Source organism: Harmonia axyridis, chromosome 7 (genome assembly GCF_914767665.1).
Source record: "Harmonia axyridis chromosome 7, icHarAxyr1.1, whole genome shotgun sequence".
Lineage (NCBI taxonomy): Eukaryota > Metazoa > Arthropoda > Insecta > Coleoptera > Coccinellidae > Harmonia > Harmonia axyridis.
Window position 1 is genome coordinate 7,939,594 of NC_059507.1, and position 19,056 is coordinate 7,958,649.

The following is a 19,056-nucleotide window of genomic DNA, read 5'->3' on the forward strand; positions in this document are numbered from 1 at the left end:
AAATTCGAAACGGAATAAAAATGATAAATCATCACCAATTAAAAACCGGCCGATTTGCATTTCACTTCTTTTTCACGTATCGCGGCCCGACATCCAAGTCTCTGTCCCAAATTTCCCAAGAACCACTCGGAGTGTTTGGGCGCTCCTTCTCTCCGCTACAACCGTGTACGGAACGACAGATAAGATCGCTACAAGACATGAGTCGCCATAGGAAACGGAATCGTTGATAATCCACGACTGGTTTGAAGGTTTTGGATATTTTGTAATCAGATTCCGCGAGAATCAGAAAAAGCGGAAACAGCAACAGGAGAATTTGATAAGAGTTGAACGAGATCAAAACGGCTTTCCTACAAAGCCGAACGACGAGATCGGCAATTCAAGAAGAAGAACTAGATGTTTTCTTTCATTCTATAGTCGCAGCACTAACCAGGAATTATTACAGAAATAGAGGCTTATTACAAAATTCATTTTTAGATTATGTTTATTTTTGTCCTTAAATAGTTTAGAGATCAATATAATAAATAATTATACCAGCAAACAAAACTTGAAGGGAAATAAGTAAAAACATTTGATTCAATTGAAGCTCCACCCAGCTAAGCGATTGCTAGAATTGCGATTGGTTAGATGAAGTCGGCGAAACGCGGCAGTCGACGGAGACTGTCAGAGGAAAAGCGAAGTGGATGGATACGTCATTGCTAGAATCGCGATTGGCTAGATAAAGTCGTCTAAACGCGGCGGTCGACGGAAACTGTCCCAGAAAACCGTACCTTTAGATTCTGCCTATCCTTTGAGATACCTATTTCATGTTAAACAGATAAAAATTGAGGTAGGAGATCAACAATTGAATTTTATAGCAAACTTGTTTAAAGTTCCCAAAAAAATCTCTGAACGTCAGACGGATGAATTTGTTTTATTCGATTTTTGGATTCTGTTCATTGCATAGAGTAATAAACACAAAGAGTATACGCAATTTTTACATGTCCCCAACAAGGTTAGATTACGTTGTCGGAATGTGATATATTTTCAAATCCACAATTTTACTATATCGTTAGGAATGTATATTATATTGAATAAAATATATTTATTTGAGTGATTCCCGATTAAATATGGAAATTTGAATATTTGGAATCCGATATTTTTCCTAATTGTCGAATTTATAATGAGCTGAATATTTATTATTTAATTTATTTCAATATATGTTGAGTTGATATCAAACGTTGATTCACTATGGGACATAATAAGTGCGTTTTTATGGAGAAACTCGCGAATTGGGTGAAATATCTTATCACAGATATGTTTTCATTTCCGAGCGCTTCATGTCAAATTTGATAGTTAATGTTGGGAACAAAATTTGCTTACTGAAATTGACATATGCAGCCTCTACCTATGTGTATTACTTTGAGGTTCATTGCAAAACTGTGGGATTAAATATTTTTTCCTCAAACGATTCCAAACCTCCAGTATTAAAAATAATGTTTTTCTATTTAACATTTCATATGCATGTGCACTTACTCATTGTGTTTATTCGACAAAAATATCAATTGCGAACAATGAATCAAATATCCATATACAGGGTGTCCCGTAAAGACCACGTCAAACCGAGGGAGAATGTAGATCAAAGGATAACCCACCTGCTAACACGAATTTCCCATTATAAAAGTCTTACCGTTTTCGAGATATTTTTTTTTTGTTGAAAATAATGAATTTTTGCCCCTTTCAATAGTTTTGCCTTTACGGTTGGTACAATTTTACATCTTTCTGGTTAATTTTTTCAGTAAAATATTGCAGAAGAATGATTTCAACGTTTACATTAAAAACATCCCCCGAACATTTTAAAGGGGGGCTAAGAGAAATATTTTTATTGGAAATTTTGGTAGTGGATTATTTTGTTCATGAAGTTTAGCCCATCATAGTGGAAAAAAAATGTACCGAGCTACTGCTGCACATTACACCAATAAATTTCATAGTGATTTCAGAGAGGTATCACACAAGTAATTTGTTATTCGAAAAAAAAAGATATGGCTGTTTTTATCCAAATGGGTACGTTTCTGACAAAATCAAGTTTGTCAATTCTGTTGAGAAATCTTCGATGTTGCATTACTTAGTGAACAATGGCAATTGTTTACGTGCGAAAATATTACTCGCATAATTATTCACCTCAACGAAATTCAATTTTGCCGGAAAATTTTGGAAAACATCATGCAGATCCAGATTTTTTTAATAAGATCATTTGGAGCGACGAGTATATGAATCTTCACAGTTTGCATAGCTGGAATATCATAAATCCACACTAAGTGAGAGAAGATAGATCACAATATCGATTCAAGATCAATTTATGGACTAGAATATTTAATGGTGCAATTTTGGGCCCGATTGAACTGCCGCCATCACTGAACGCAAACAATTATTTGGAATTTTTAACCAACCAGCTGCCCATTTTATTGGAAGATGTGCCGTAGTCTGTGGTTTCAACATGATGGATGCCCAGCACATTACGGACTCGAAGATACCGCACATTTGAATAGAACTTATCCCCACCGGTGGATTGGAAGAGAAGGTGAAATTTTGTGGCCTCCTCGATCACCTGACCTAAATCCTATGGACTTTTATTATTGGGGCTGCCTAAAAAACAAAGTATACCCAACACCCATACGTGATGAAGCCGAATTGAGAGAACGCATCCGCAATTCGGCTTCATCACGTATGGGTGTTGCGTATACTTTGTCTTTTAGGCAGCCCCAATATTAAAAGTCCATAGGATTTAGGTCAGGTGAACGAGGAGGCCACAAAATTTCACCTTCTCTTCCAATCCACCGGTGAGGATTTAGGTCTTCATGTACCCATCCTTGGTACAGGAAGACTTGTCGCTCCAAATGATCTTATTAAAAAAATCTGGATCTGCATGATGTTTTCCAAAATTTGCCGGCAAAATTGAATTTCGTTGAGGTGAATAATTATGCGAGTAATATTTTCGCACGTGAACAATTGCCATTGTTCACTAAGTAATGCAACATCGAAGATTTCTTAACAGAATTGACAAACTTGATTTTGTCAGAAACGTACCCATTTGGCTAAAAACAGCCATATCTTTTTTTTTCGAATAAAAAATTACTTGTATTATACCTCTTTGAAATCACTATAAAATAGACAAATTATTGGAGTAATGTGCAGCAGTAGCTCGGTACATTTTTTTTCCACTACGATGGGCTAAACTTCATGAACAAAATAATCCACTACCAAAATTTCCAACAAAAATATTTCTCTTAGCCCCCCTTTAAAATTTTCGGGGGATGTTCTTAATGTAAACGTTAAAATCATTCTTCAGCAATATTTAACTGAAAAAATTAACCAGAAAGATGTAAAATTGTACCAACCGTAAGGGCAAAACTATTGAAAGGGGCAAAAATTCATTATTTTCGAAAAAAAAAAATATCTCGAAAACGGTAAGACTTTTATTATAGGAATTTTGTCATAGCAGGTGGGTTATCCTTTGATCTACATTCTCCCTCGGTTTGACGTGGTCTTTACGAGACACCCTGTATGAACAGCATTCGAATTCCATTCAAGAAAACATTTCGAAATGAATTCATATCTAGCTGAAAATTCATCCGTAACAACAGGTCAGCTCCTTTCTCTTCACAGATCCAACCCACACATATTTCGTTTCAGCTTTCGTGAGTCTAACGATCGACGAAAAAAAAAAAAGCGTACAGAAATTAACTGTTTGACGAATTGACTTTTTCAACTAATTAAATAAAAACGAGCCAGTTCAGCTCCGATGTTCTAGCAGCACGTCGACTGAGTCGAGGAACAACTTATAATTTGCCCCCACCATTCGGTCTCAGTGGTGAGGATAAGAAATTCTCAACCATCAAATGGATATTTTTCAGCATTCTGACACTCATAGGATGCTCGCAATATTTCATTAAAGCCTAAGTAGGGAAATATTTTAGAGCGAGTTCTGTGGTCTGTGTCATTAATGAGCAAATAATTACAGATCAGACTTCATGATACAGACTTTGGCCGTGGGGGTTTTCATTCTTCTTGTTTACTTAGAAGTTCGCTGCGAGTCTAAAGAAACCTCTTAAACTTCATCTTTGGTGCGACTTTAACGCTGTGTGAGATCATGCCTAGTTATCAAATGATACCACTTGAATTGAGATGATGATGATGGAGTATTTTATGGTCGATCCGAGTTTACGGAAGCGTAAGTAACTGCTAAATAAGTTAAGAAATTTAACTGCATTGTGTGGAATTTTGTAAACTAAATTGGGAGGATTAGGAATCTATTTTCGCTCAGTTTTGACCCCAGAGTAATAAACATAGATAGAGGGAGCATATGTCATTTTCAGTAAGCAAATTTTGTCCCCAACATGAACTATCAAATTTGACATGAAGCGCGCGGAAATGAAAACATATCAGTAATACAATATTTCACTCAATTCGCAAGTTTATCCCCAAAGAACGCACTTCTTATGTCTCATAGTGAATCAACGTTTCATATTAACCCAAAATATATTGAAATAAATACCTAAATATACCAGAAATTCAGAAAACAAACTTCAAGCGCAAAAGACGTGAAACAACCGATGACACTAGGAGAGCAAAAGTTGCCAAACCTTTGAATTCAGCAGAAAATAATAAATATTCTGTATATTATAAATTCGACAATTAGGAAAAATATCGGATTCCAAATATTCAAATTTGCATATTGAGTTGCCACACGGCCAGATTGATTGGAAAAGCAATGAAAAATTGGACTATATTCATTTCATTAATATTTCTGTCTCATATCATCATTTAAAGTTCTCAAGCTCTTGAAAAACTACCCATTGTATTAAAGGATTTTGTTCGAAAATGAGATGAATAGAAATCAAATATCAAAACAAAAGAGCTTATCAATGAAACAAAAGATCAGACATAATAATAGCGAACGAACATTGAAGGAGAGCAACACTCATCGTCGTATCAAACTCAAACAACAACATAAGACAAAAGTCGAGAAAATTACAAAATACATGAACTTCAAGCAAAAACTATTCCATTCTGCGAGGTAAGTATCTGAGAACCTCTGGTACAACATTAAAGAACTAGGACTTGTGTAACATCCATGCAATATAATGAAGAAAGCAGTTCTTCTACGTACAGCTAGGCTGGTGGCAACCAAAAGCACCAAAAGACCAACAACAACCGTTTATAACCGAGCTCACTCCTTATGGTATTCCAGTAAGTCATTCCTCGCCATTAGAATGTTTCTAAATCAATGAAGAGCTATACCCTTCTGAAGGATATTATTCTCTTATCAACTAAAAGAAAAAAGGTCGTACCTTAAAAATACAGCGTCCAACAGCCTCATTCTCAGCCACTGTCACGTTGTAGAAGCTCTGGTCGAAGATCGGCTCATTGTCGTTCACATCATGTATCGTCACCAGCACTTTGACAGTAGATGACAACGGCGGGAAACCGTTGTCAGTAGCCACCACCGTCAACTGAGGCACTGGGTCTGTTTCACAATCAACATTCACTCTTGTCGTTATCAGACCACTACGCGGATCGATCTGGAACCAAGACGAGTGCGTCTCCGGGGAATCCCTCAACGAGTAATGTACCGCACTGTTGTTCCCCTCGTCCATATCGCTCGCGACCACCTGGATAACACTCGTCCCCGGATCTGACACCTCCATCACGTTGGCGTAATAGACATCGCGTTCGAACTTAGGAGGATTGTCGTTGATGTCAGTCACCTGCAGGTTGATAACCTTGGAGGCGTGCAAGGGTGGGTTCCCTTGGTCGGTAGCCACGACCTTCAGGGTGTAGTTGGGCTGCATCTCCCTGTCCAGAGGCATCGAAACGATCATCAGATAGATGATGTTGTCGCGAGTTGTTAGTCCAAACCTTCCGTTGCCTCCTGTAAGGGTTACGTTAACGTTGGAGTACTCAGTCTTGGAGTCTGGATCATTCACAGATATCCTAGCCACAAAGTCTCCCTTCTTCGCTGATTCACTAATCTTTGGAGTGGCGTCATCACTCAAGAATATCACGTTGATGATAGGCTGGTTGTCGTTAACATCAGTAACCCTTATAGAAACAAAGGTGGTCGTCTCCAAGGGTTGCAAACCGTGGTCTTTGGCTACGATCACCAGCTCGTGCAGTTCCTTGGTCTCGAAGTCCAATGGCTTGTTTACTGTTACCAAACCAGTGGTAGGATCGATTTTAAACATATTATCGCGATCGCTTTGTCTTCGGTTGATGGAATATTCTATCTGACCGTTTTCACCGGAATCACTGTCACTGGCATACACTTTCAACACACTGGTTCCTATGGTGGCGTTTTCGGGTACCGTAGCGAAGTATCTGGTTTGGTTGAACATCGGCTGGTTGTCGTTGACGTCTTGTATGGTTATGTTAACAGTCATTTCTCCTCTCAAAGGCGGCGTACCTCCATCCAGAGCCTCTATGACCAAACTGTAAGTCGGGACAGTCTCCCTGTCTAGATACCCATTGATTTGGAGATCCAAATAAAGCACACCATCTCTCTCACGATGTGAAGACAACCTGAAGGCGTTGTTAACATTCCCTGACACTATATTGTAACGTTGGGTGTTGTACAAGTCCAAGTCCAGGTCCTTAGCGGGGTTCAAAGTGCGTTTGACGTCTTTGGGCGTATTTTCCGAAAACTCGATGTTCATAACTTTAGTGGGAAACGTAGGAGCGTTATCATTCTCATCCAACACCTTCACTATGACCTTGACGTTGTCGCCGCTGATAGGAATGGCAACCAGGGAGTAGCTGTTGCGTTTCTCACGGTCGAGTTGCACCTTAGTCCGGATCTCTCCGGTGTTTTGGTCGATGCTGAGGTCTGTTTCGACAGCGCTGCCCACTGGTACGATGAGGTAGGGAGGTCCTGAGTCGGAAGCGCCATCTCCAATGAATCCTATCCTGGTACCGACCGGTGCTCCTTCGGATATCTCCAGGTTCCTGATGTGCTCGGCTCCTGCGGACGCCCAGACGAACAGCAGGCTGAGCCACAGCATTGTGGTGAAGAGGTAGACCATCATCGGGGAGGTTCGTACATCCTGCAAGAAGGGAATGGGAGTAATAACGTATCAAAAAAGATTTACGGGGTGGGTGCTCAAAAACTTATATGTCTTATATAAGAGGTATGGAAATACAGTTGAGAGGAAACAGGAAAAGTTCTTTTCCTACAACTGCTATGAAACACAGTGTATTCTTCATAGCTTACTGAATTTCAAAACTATGTATTGCTCATACTGTGAGAAATATTGTTCCACATGCCACTTTCTCCATACCTCGCTTGGTAGACCAATGAATTTGGGCTTTTTGAAAGTCGTTTCTATGGAAATGCAATAAATGCATAGGTACTGTTGACGAAGGTCATTTAGAATTGGGTTAGGTACATTAATTGTATTATTTAAATTTGTGCAGTTGTAGAAAAAGTATAGTGTACAATATGTGGACAATTAGTATATTGTACAACAAGTGGGGAAAGTTCAAGTTTTCTCACGAGTGCAGAAGTTTGTGGCACGAGCTTGAAAGGCGAGTGCCGCAACACGAGTGAAAAAAAGGACTTTATTACATAGTTTTGAAAACCAATAAGTTATGAAGAATATACTACTTTTCATATCAGTTATAGGAAAAGTCTTTTTTCTCACTCGTGTGTTTGCGGCACAAGTCTGAAAGGCGAATGGCTCTCACACAAACTTTCACGCTCGTGAGAAAAGTTGGACTTTCCCCACTTGTTGAACAATATACGCTGCGCAACATGTTGCGCCCTATAGTTTTCCTACAACTGCACAAATTTAAATAATATAAGTAATATACCTGATGCAATTTAAAACGGCCTTGATAGTGCCTATGCATTTCTCACGTTTTAAATGACTTTACAAAAGCACAATTTCATTGGTCTATTAAGCGTGGTGTGAGAAATAATATTTCTCATAGTATGAGTAACACATAGTTCTGAAATTCACTAGGTAAGCTATGAAATATAGGCTACTTTTCATAGATGTTGTAGGAAAAGAAATTTTGCACAAGACTTATATGATTTTTGTTTATAACAATAAGGAAAACGTTAAATTGGTCTGATCTATTGTAATGAAATATTGATCATTTTCCTCTGTATTTTTGTTGAGATTTCTCTAGTTCTAGTAACGTCGTTTATTGGTCTATCAAGCGAAGAGTGGGCAAAGTGCCATGTGGAATAATATTTCTCACAGAATGAATACATAGTTTTGAAATCCAATAAGTCATGAAGAATAATATGCTACTTTTCATATCAGTTGTAGGAAGTCTTTTTTCTCACTCGTGAGAAAAGTATAGTGTGCAGCAAGTGGGGAGAGTACTCTCAAGAAACTAAAAAAGTATATAAGACGTATATGGGAAATTGGGAAATGAGAGATATACTGTTGAATATTTATTATGAATTTGAATACGATATTGAGAATTTATTAGATATCTTAGTAACATCTGTGAGAAAACCGAATATTTAAAATTATTTATGTTTATTATCTTCAGTCCATTCTCCGAATTTGAGAAGAGTTTTTTGATACGCACTTAAGTGTGAAAAATCCATCAACCGCTCGACGCATATTTCTCACCTCACCACCCCACAGTTCTCCATAATGAGAAACAATAAAACGCAAAAAGAAACGGCAAATAGAAACGCTCATAAAGGCAAATCGGCCGATAAAGCAGCGTCCACTGTTGCGCCTGGCCGTGGGCAAGTGTGAAAAAGTCACGTGATCGAAGTATTATCTGTCTCGGCACCTTCAAAGAATCCGGTAAATTGAGGAACCATTACAAACATATTTGGAGAGGGCCATCGTCGTCGGCCGGGACACTAGATCCTACGGTTCTCTTTCGGATGGAATGTTTTCGGAGATGGTAGTAGCACTTCATTCTGGTTATTAGCGGCTCGGTTTCGGCCACGGGGATGCTGGGAGACCGGGTCGCCTCAGGGGCGTACGGCACGGGCAGGCGAAGGATTTCGACTATTTTCGAAGGCTCACTTCCTGAATATGTTACACAAGGCGTTGGTGAATAAGTGCGACTAACTGCATGAAAAAATAATGATAGCTGAAATATAACCTTTTATTCGCAAATTTTTTTTAAAAACTGACTATTTATTTATTGCGCTCAATTTTTTTTTTTGTACGCCACTGGGATATTTCAAATTAAAAATCATTTTTGAATTCCTGGTTCAATTTGTGACAAAAATTGTCGAATGCCTTTTTTTCGTATGAGGCGTCGTTTTTGTGCAAAAAAATAAAACATCTTTAAAAGAAGCGGTCAGTTCAAAAAAAAGTAATGTTTTACAATAGAGAGCTTCGATTTATTTGAGGTTTCCACTATTATTCGTTTTGAAAAGTTCGGCATTGCGGAAAGTCCTTATTTATTGATTTTTTTTTGGAATGGAAAAAGGATTAGACGACTTTTTATCGAAAAATAAATACCTACAGGTTGATTCGATAATGGTAAACTAATAATAATATTGTACTGAAAGTATCCACACTGGGGTTTGAAACAATAATATTTTTCCCCGATTGACAGCAAATATTAATTCTGTAGACGCATATCAATCAGCAAAGTATTACTTTTCCTGCCTGGACAGCAAAATAATTATTCTCAATGCGCATAAAACATTCGACATTTTCTGACAATCAATATTTTTTGTTCCCTCCCTTATTTCTGGAGGGATAAGTACTTCTAAGTCGCTATCACTGTCTCTAATATGAATATATCTGATATTATTCCGAAAAACTGTCAGATATTTCATGATTTGTCAAACTATAATTATTATGGACATACATTTCCATAGCAACCAACAATTGCGATATCTGTCAAATTTCGTTTTAATTTATCACTACAAGAAAAATAAAAAGATTTTGGGAATTGTAATAATTTTCAAAAACAATATCCTACATGTATCATTATAAACAATCTAAGAAAACATTATCTGTTCAACTCGGCAGCAAAGTAGATTGACTGCCTTGGCTGAATTCCTAGCCACGCTCGGCTATGAACTATCAGCCGCAGCAGTGAATCTACTACTTTTCTGCCTAGTAAACAAATAATTTTCCTGCCTAAAATATTTTCAGACCTCTACATCTTCCGGAAACAGACTACTACACTCTCATTTCAAATGGCACACCCAGTATATTATTGCGTCAATAGATAGCTTTCTTGATGATAATTAAAGCAAATTGCTTTACCTTGGTGAAAACTCAACGGTTCTTGTATCAATTGAATTTTCATGAAAAAAAAGTGATGAGTATTCACATTTTTTCGAATATTTTTGCAGAAGAAGTTTTTTTCGAGAAAACCTTTTTCATTTTGGATATTGCCAATACCCGTAGTTAGTTATAAGACTGTTTACGGTTTGGACCAAAAATAAATAGGGTGTTTATGAGAAAATCATGAACTTGGACAGCTCAAATTCATAAAAATTCAAGATTTTCAAATTAGAACCATTATTTTTCATTACTTCAGTCAATATTACTTATAAAAAGGGGAAGATCACTTAGGCAAACCCTATACATAAAATGAAAACTTTAAAAGTTGTCGAGAACTAAGGAAAAACCTTCATATCTGGAGTAGTCTGTGTCTTCCGAAAAACATGGAAAGAAACCAAAAGTCGATGTTTCGGTAATTGAATTAAAAACAAAACCAGAAATACTCTGAATCTGTACATGAAAAACTCGGTGAAACAATACTTGAGAGCTTCACACTCAAATGATTAATATACGAGTGAATTAATTGTACATTTGTTCAATATACAATGATGAATTATGTTAAATACAATATCTTTTCTTGATAATAATAATTCCATGAGATGGAAAAAACTAAAAAACTATCCATGATAAGCCGAAGGGGTAACAAGAATTTAAAAGTTAGAAACCGCTGAACTAGACAGGCCGTGAGCTTATCGAACTGTAGATAATCTGCTTGAGTTAATAAAGTGTCGAACGTTCATCGACTCCGTCAGTTTCGTTCTTAATCTGTCGTTGGCATCTCCAATTTCTCAACGCATTATCGAAATCCTAAGTTTCTGTCTTGGCCCATCATTGATATCTCCCGAACATAGGTTAGTTTCCATTGATCATTGATACTCTTAATTGAAATTTCCTATCTTTACGCTTTCTTCATATTGCCAAATTGTGTTCTGATTTCTACCTACATATCTTAGATTATTTTTTTGAAAACATCGTTATTTTTTGACACATCGGCTTCGACTTCGACTCATCTTATTTACTCGTTCAGCGAAGGCTTCAAATTAGATTCCTCAGAGTTCAGAAACGGAAAAAAATCTATTGAGAATGTGATTCAATTTTTTTTCATAACACCAAAATCATTAAGTGGTGTATAAAATACATAAGACGTATTCAAAACTTACTAAATTGAACACACATCTATTGTGTTAAGAATGTTTGGAATTCTGCTTCATAACAGATCAGTTCATTTGAATTTTACGGTTATAACACCTATTTTTAGCATATTCGAGACATTTTCGTCTCAGTTTCGTTCTCAACTTATCATTGACATCTCCAAATCATGGTTTCTCTAACATTCAACTGAATATATCCCTGAATTATAATCGAAGTAGTTTGAGTTGAATCACTTCAAGAATGGGTGATGTATTTATCTTAGAAGGAAAAGAACAAGTTGTTAAATATTTTGATAAAAACAGGTTTTGAATAATTTCTGATAAGGGGACAACTATGAAGAGAAATAAAGTTTTTTCACCTTTATCAATAGGACATTTCAATACTCCATAAGAATAAAAGCATTCCATCTCGAGGAGTTTCGAAGAAATATTAAAATTGTCATTCATTTTTCCTACCTTGTGAACAAAAATTGAAAGTTGTTTTTCGATTTGTAATGTTGAGGAAAGTAAATGAAATAATTCAGTGATAAAATATCAATAAAAAGTTAAAAATAAAACACAAAAAAGAATGAGGAAGAGCAAGCTTATTGGGAGTCCTACAGGGAAGCATACTGGGTCCATTGCTTTTCTTGATTTACGTTAATGGCTTACCTGATGTGATAAAAACAATAACCAAAACAGATTTTAAAACTACCATTCACGCTGATGTACAAATAGGTACTATCAATACAAAAGCAACCAAATTGTAATAGACAAGAGCCAATAAATTCTGAAAAATTTGAGAAATGGTGCATCACCATCAAATTTCAACTGGATATCAATAAAACAGAATTTACCATTTTCAATACAAACAAAAAATATAACCCTGAATAACATCGTTTTGAAGACTTCAACACAAGTATGTGGAACGCCCAAATAGAATACTTAAACGGGAAACTCAACACCACAATGTTTGCTCTTAATATTATGAAACATCACATCCAAGAAGATATATTGAAGCTTCTATACATTGCCAATATTCTGTCTACCCAATCATACTTCACTGTTTACTGGGAAAACAGCACATCTCAGAATAAGATATTTCTAGCACAAATGCGGGCAATCAGAGTTATTTATCGAATGAAGTACAGGGAGATGTAGAGGTGTTTTCAAAAGAAATACGATCCTTACGTTGACGGCAATATATGTGCTGAAGTGAGTTATTCTTCTACAAAATCACAGCGAACTATTGGAATAATTTCTGAGCGAAAAGCATATCAGGATACAATGCAATAGCCAGACAGTTTAATTCAAAATTGAAGGAACTAAATGAATATTATTCTTTTCATTTAAAATAATGAATTCAAGGCAATTTTCTCGCTTGATCTAACGTTGAAGTCTCTAAAAGTTCTGCTAATGTAGCGAACGATTAGGCCGATTAATATTAGAGTTGCATGCAACCACACATGATAATTTTAGTTCGTGCAATTTGAACTTGAAGAATTCTAGGTTACAACGTTCTGCTGCACAATTGGGCCAGCTGATAATATGAAGAATCATGAATGTAAACGAACCATTACAGACAAATTTTTCGAAAGATGAATTAGTCCTTCGGAAATTCCTTTTTGACACCGTCCAGACGTACGCCCCTGCCGGGTAACAGATCCGTTAATAATTGGCGTAGCTATGGTGAGATTGTACCCAAAAAACAAACGACGACCGTGTCACGTCTCTTCATGGCGATGGCAATCGCCCAAAAAAGAGGAGATCTTGCTTTGTTCTCGCAACCGAGCCAAGGCTCTAGAGAAATCGGCCACAAAATTGCTTTTTCTAGCTTTTGTGCTTCGTAAGCTTCATATCGAGAAAAAAAATGGGGAGCACCGATAATGGAGATCGTTTTCGGTCACAAAAAAATAGATGAGAGATCGACGGATTCTGTTCACAACTTGGGAGCCTTCAATTTAAATACAAGATTCATTCATTCGTTTAAGAAAAGGGAACTATTCATTCTTAATCCCAAATTTTCATTACGAAATCCATAACTTCCAAATCTTCAAAAGCTTTGTATCCTTCATGTTATAAATAACTTGATTTTGTGTTATAAAATTTGTCGATTTTATTTCTTTCCAACTGAAACTATTTTTGTCAACGATTCTTATTCTACTCGACGTATATTTACCTCATATTTTTATTGGTTTGTTTTCTTTTATTTGTTTCATCTCATATCAAAATGTATCTTATATTTTTTGTATGTTTTTCATACATCTGCTGTGTAATCAGGAATCAATGCCTAGTAATGTTTTGTTGCTTTGTAGGGATTCAAATTCTATCAAAATTATAGAATTAACTGCACGCGGGAATAAAATCTGAAGAATCCTTGAACCTTCAATCTCTCATCTTCATAGATCAAATTTGTCAGCTAAAATGATAAATGGTGAGAAGCTAGCAGTAAATTACACGCAAGTTCTTGTCGTTTCTGAGAAGAACTCTGAAATTTTTGTGTTCTTCATCAGCTTTATTACAAGAGTTTATTCTACAAGATACATGTGGAAATCTATCCAGAAACGTATTTGATGAATGAATGGATAAGTACAAGTTGCGTCAATTCAAAGAAATTCAACGCTTATAGATATCATCAAAAATTTATTTCGTTTTTACTTTTATTGTAAAATATAAATATACTTGTCAAGTTCTGGTATATCTTGAAATCTGAATAATACCATTAGTATTTTCTCTTGAATGCAATAACGCATATATTCTATTTCTATAAAGAATCCTGATAATAACTCAGATGGAAAAATCAAATGAGAATAATCGAAATAAATTTCAAAACACACTCCAGAAATAATTGAAAAGTAATTATAGAATCGAAAAAAATCTATAGAAGCAACGCGCGCCATTCTCGAATCGAAAAAATGTGACTGCTATAAATTCTCCAAGGTGAAGATCCTCCAGAGAGCATTCCCGCAGAGGTATATTGGCGTCTCCAACTATTTGGCAGTGACCCAGGTCTCAAGTTCAAGACTTTCAGGTCTGCAAACTGTAGCATTCCAAACACAATGTACTCGTGGGTGAATAATAAGATGGGATAAGGTTTTTTCTATGTCTTTTCACAATAGAAAGGTATAAATTGCTTTTTAGGACGGTTGTATCACATTTTCGAGTTGGGGTAATCATCCTTTGATCTTTAACTGATCGCACCTATTCAATGAATTTATTCATTCATATGGAAAATTGTAACGAATATTGAGAAGAAAATATAAATTGATATAAGCTTTATTACTCATATTTTGGTTTATTCCCTTGTCTAAAGTTCCATTCTTATTACTATAAACCGAGCTATAAACGATCTAGCGATAGGTAGTTTCTTTCCTAACCCAACGTTGGTATCTCCAAAAACTTTCAGTATTGAACTGGATCCAACTAGAAATGACTCTTTGAAACAATTTTATTCATAATAGAAATTCGATTCAAGATATGAATTTAAAGGACCAACTATCGATTAAAGGGATCTATAAACTGTCTGTGGATTTGACTATAGCATTAAAAAGATCTCTTCTTGTTGAATTATCAGGTTATACCTACATATTTTGATTAATTAAATCTTAAAAAAAACACGTTGGTTATTAAGAAATCTATATCTACAACTTCGGATTCTTGCTTAACCCAACGCTGATATATGATAACTTTGAAAATGTATCTAGAGATCTGAGTTCAATAAAAGATTTGCATTTGAGGACCGATATCTTAAAAAGCGCTACTAGGAACTATTTGGGTTATTTACTAATTTAAACGAAGATTCTTTTTCTTCTTAGAGTTATATTTTGGTTCCTACCATCTCAAAGTTTACGGGAATATTGCCTTTGTAGCTAATTATGCGATAGATTATCTAATTCCCGGTTTCTTTCTTAACCCAGCGTTGATATCTCTCAAAACTCGAATTTTATTCGGATCTATCTGAATCTAAAATATGCTTTTTCGGGACTTGAACTAAGATTTCCACGGGGCAATATGACGTTTGCAGCCAATTATGAGAAAGATTATCTAATTCCCGGTTCTTTTCTCGACCCAGCGTTGATATCTCCCAAAACTCGAATTTCATTCAGATCTATCTGAATCTAGAATTGCTTTTTTGGGATTTGAATGAAGATACTTCTTCTTGGAGTTTATTTTGGTTTCTACCATTCAAAATATTTCGGCAATATGGAGTTTGCAGCCAATTATGAGAAAAATTATCTAATTCTCTGTTCATTTCTTAACCCAGCGTTGATATCTCCGAAAACTCGAATTTTATTCGGATCTATATGAACTTGGAAGATACTTTTTCTTCTTGGCGTTATATTTTGGTATCTACCATTTAAAATATTACGGGAATAAGGCGTTATTCAGCCAATTATGGGAAATATTAATTCGCGCTTCATTTCTTAACCCAGCGTTGATATCTCCGAAAACTCGAATTTTATTCGGATCTATATGAACTTGGAAGATACTTTTTCTTCTTGGCGTTATATTTTGGTATCTACCATTTAAAATATTACGGGAATAAGGCGTTATTCAGCCAATTATGGGAAATATTAAATCGCGCTTCATTTCTTAACCCAGCGTTGATATCTCCGAAAACTCGAATTTTATTCGTATCTGTCTGAATTAAAATGTTGCTCTTTGAGAATTTGTTTTGTATATAATTACATTTCAAAGTTATTTGATCAGTTCAATCAACTCTGAACCGCTAGTATTAGCATAATCACAAATTTATTCATTTCAGGGTAGTTTTTTGGTCCGGATTCATTTGTACCATAATTTCTCTAACTATCTAGGTATTTCTATCCGTTTATAACTGGAAGTTAAGTAATATAATGCAGCCATCAACTGTTTAAATGACACACTGGTGTTCCAGGCCTCCTCGGACCTACCTAGAAAAACACCATGTATCTCCAATCCACTGAAAACTGCTGGCCGCTGCAAGAGCAAGAGACGTATTAATCCAAAGTGAGCGTAGAAACAGGATCCTCGGAGATATAAACACAACAACGCTTTTCGTTTCACAGATTCACTAGTTTAATCTCCAAAATTCGCATGTCTCGACACTGCACAATCACATATTCGCGCGTTCAACTCATTATCGCAACGATTTCGATTAGCAAAATCCAGTTTTGGGGGTTAGAATCGCATCGAACGGATACCGGGTGGCGTAAGCACGTATCACGACGCGTGTGCGAACGGCTTTAAGTCCAGCCGAAGTCGGTGCTCGGATTGTGACTGAGTTGGTTTCCGATGTTGGGCGAGCAAGTGGTTTGTAGAGTGCCCTCCCTGCATTCCTTTCTGCCTCCTCGCCTCCCCCTCCCCTCGCGAGGATTCTGCGGAGCCGCGTGTGGAGCGGACAGGTAGAGACGACGTTGCCTTGTTGGGTTTTTATCGTCAGATTGTAAGATGCAGGTGACTGGCGGTGTCGATGTGTTATTGACGCACTTGAAGGGGAAGACTTGGGGATTGAAATTTCGTTTGGGGTTTTGATTAGGGATCATTTTTGAAATACGAAGAAGCAAAAATTTCATCTATTTATGTTATACAGTCAATATACAGGGTGATTCAAAAGTACTTTGACAAACTTCAGGGGGTGATTCCGCGCAATATTCTGATATAAATTCTTCAAATAAATATATGTCCGGAAATGCTCCGTTCTCAAGATACTAGGTGTTAAAGTCATAACAGGCCAATTGAAAAGTTCCCGGTCTACCATAGTAAAACACATTTTTTTGGCAAAATTCGATTTTATTATTCAACATAGTTGCCTTCGAGGGCGATACAGTGATTATAGCGATCTTCCAACTTTTCGATACCATTTTTGTAGTACGATTTGTCTTTCGCTTCAAAATAGGCCTCAGTTTCGGCGATTACTTCTTCATTGGCGCTAAATTTCTTTCCAGCGAACATTCTTTTGAGGTCTTAGAACAGGAAAAAGTCGCTGGGAGCTAGATCTGGCGAATGCGGTGGATGCAGAAGCATTTCAAAGCCCAATTCATGCAATTCTGCCTTTGTTTTCATTGATTTGTGACACGGCGCATTTCCTTGATGAAATAGCCATTTTTTTTCTTCAAATGGGGCCGTTTTTTAACGATTTCATCCTTTAAACGATCCGATAACGCTATACAGGGTGTTTCCTGAACATGCGGCAAAAATTCAGGGGGTTGTTCCTTGGACTATTTTAAGCATGTTTTGTCCTTGGATGATTTTTGAAAAACCTCTTTGTTTCGAAGATACAGGGCGAACAACATTTTTCATATTTTTAAAATTAATAATAGTTTAAATAAAAATGCGTACCGCACTGTGTTTACTAAGTAGGTACAATTTATTTTTAAATTTGTTTAACAACATTCCAATTACTAAAAACGGCCAGTTTTTTGACTAAAAATTGATAAGTGCATAAATCATTAGTTTATACCACTCCAGTAGAAAATGTGGAAGACTTGCGAAATCGGATCATTGCTGGGTGTAACTTAATAAGAAATGATCCTGGTGTTTTTGAAAGGGTTCGGCAGTCAATGAGGAGAAGATTGGATGCTTGTATGCTGGCTAGAGGTGGTCATTTTCAACAGTTTTTGTAGGTTGAGTTGAATTTTCATGTAATTTTTCATAATAAAATGTTATTATCTGAAATTTTGTTTCCCCTATATCTTCGAAACAAATAGGTTTTTCAAAAATCATCAAAGGACAAAATATTCTTAGAATAGTCCAAGGAACAACCCCCTGAATTTTTGCCGCATGTTTAGGAAACACCCTGTATAATAATCGCTGTTGATGGTCTGGCTCTTTTGGAGGTAATCAATGAATATTATACCTTGCGCATCCCAGAATACTGTCCACTCAGCTGACTGTCGATTGGACTCCGGAGTGAAATGATGGAGCCATGTTTCATCCATTGTCACATATCGACGCAAAAATTCAGGTTTATTGCACTTAAACAACTTCAAACACTACTTATAATCATTAACACGTTCTTGCTTTAATCGATTGTGAGCTCGCGTGGCACCAATTGTGCACACAGCTTTCTCATGTACAAATATTCGTGAATAATATGATGTGCACGTTCATATGATATCCTCACAATGTCTGCTATCTCGATCAACTTCACTTTACGGTCATTCAAAATTATTTTGTGAACTTTTTTGATTTTTTGTCGGTGACAGCCTCTTTTGGGCGTCCACTGCATTCGCCGTCTTCGGTGCTCATTTCACCACGTTTAAACTTAGCATACCAATCAATGATGGTATTGAACTATTGATTTTCGGTAATCAATAAATAAAGCTCAATCGACAGCCAATGTTACTAACATTTCCTTCAAGGTTCAAGTTTGAAAACAAAATAAAATTCCAACACCCTGTGGGACTGTGGGACTTTTTTTTTCTTAAAACTATCTGAGGAATCTCGCATTTTCGTGTGTACCTCCAATTTATGAAGACACTGTATTCTATAATGCATCGAAGAAAATTCCGTAGATTTCCAGATAATAGAAAATATACCTTTTTCGACTTTTGTTTTTCTCGGTTATCTAAATAGCATTTTATTGCTCTATTATTTTTTTTTATTTTATTATCGTTTCAGTGAAAACTTATCCAATAATAGTACAATAATTAATATTAGTTGTAGTATCAAGAATAATTTTCACCTCATAT

The 19,056-nt window shown here is 36.3% G+C and overlaps 1 protein-coding gene across 2 annotated transcripts in view; it reads right to left on the reverse strand.

Moving 5' to 3' along the window:
- The window catches only part of LOC123685129 (protein dachsous), a 332,634-nt gene extending 315,981 nt beyond the window's left edge, over window positions 1-16,653 (reverse strand). For both annotated transcript variants that reach the window (XM_045624720.1, XM_045624719.1), the window contains exons 1-2: window positions 16,297-16,653; window positions 5,328-7,076 (exon numbers count right to left, since the gene is read on the reverse strand). In XM_045624720.1, the coding sequence (XP_045480676.1) occupies window positions 5,328-7,058 (1,731 nt within the window). In that variant the 5' untranslated portion in view covers window positions 7,059-7,076; window positions 16,297-16,653. The remainder of the gene's footprint in view (window positions 1-5,327; window positions 7,077-16,296) is intronic.
- Window positions 16,654-19,056: the final 2,403 nt, after the last annotated feature.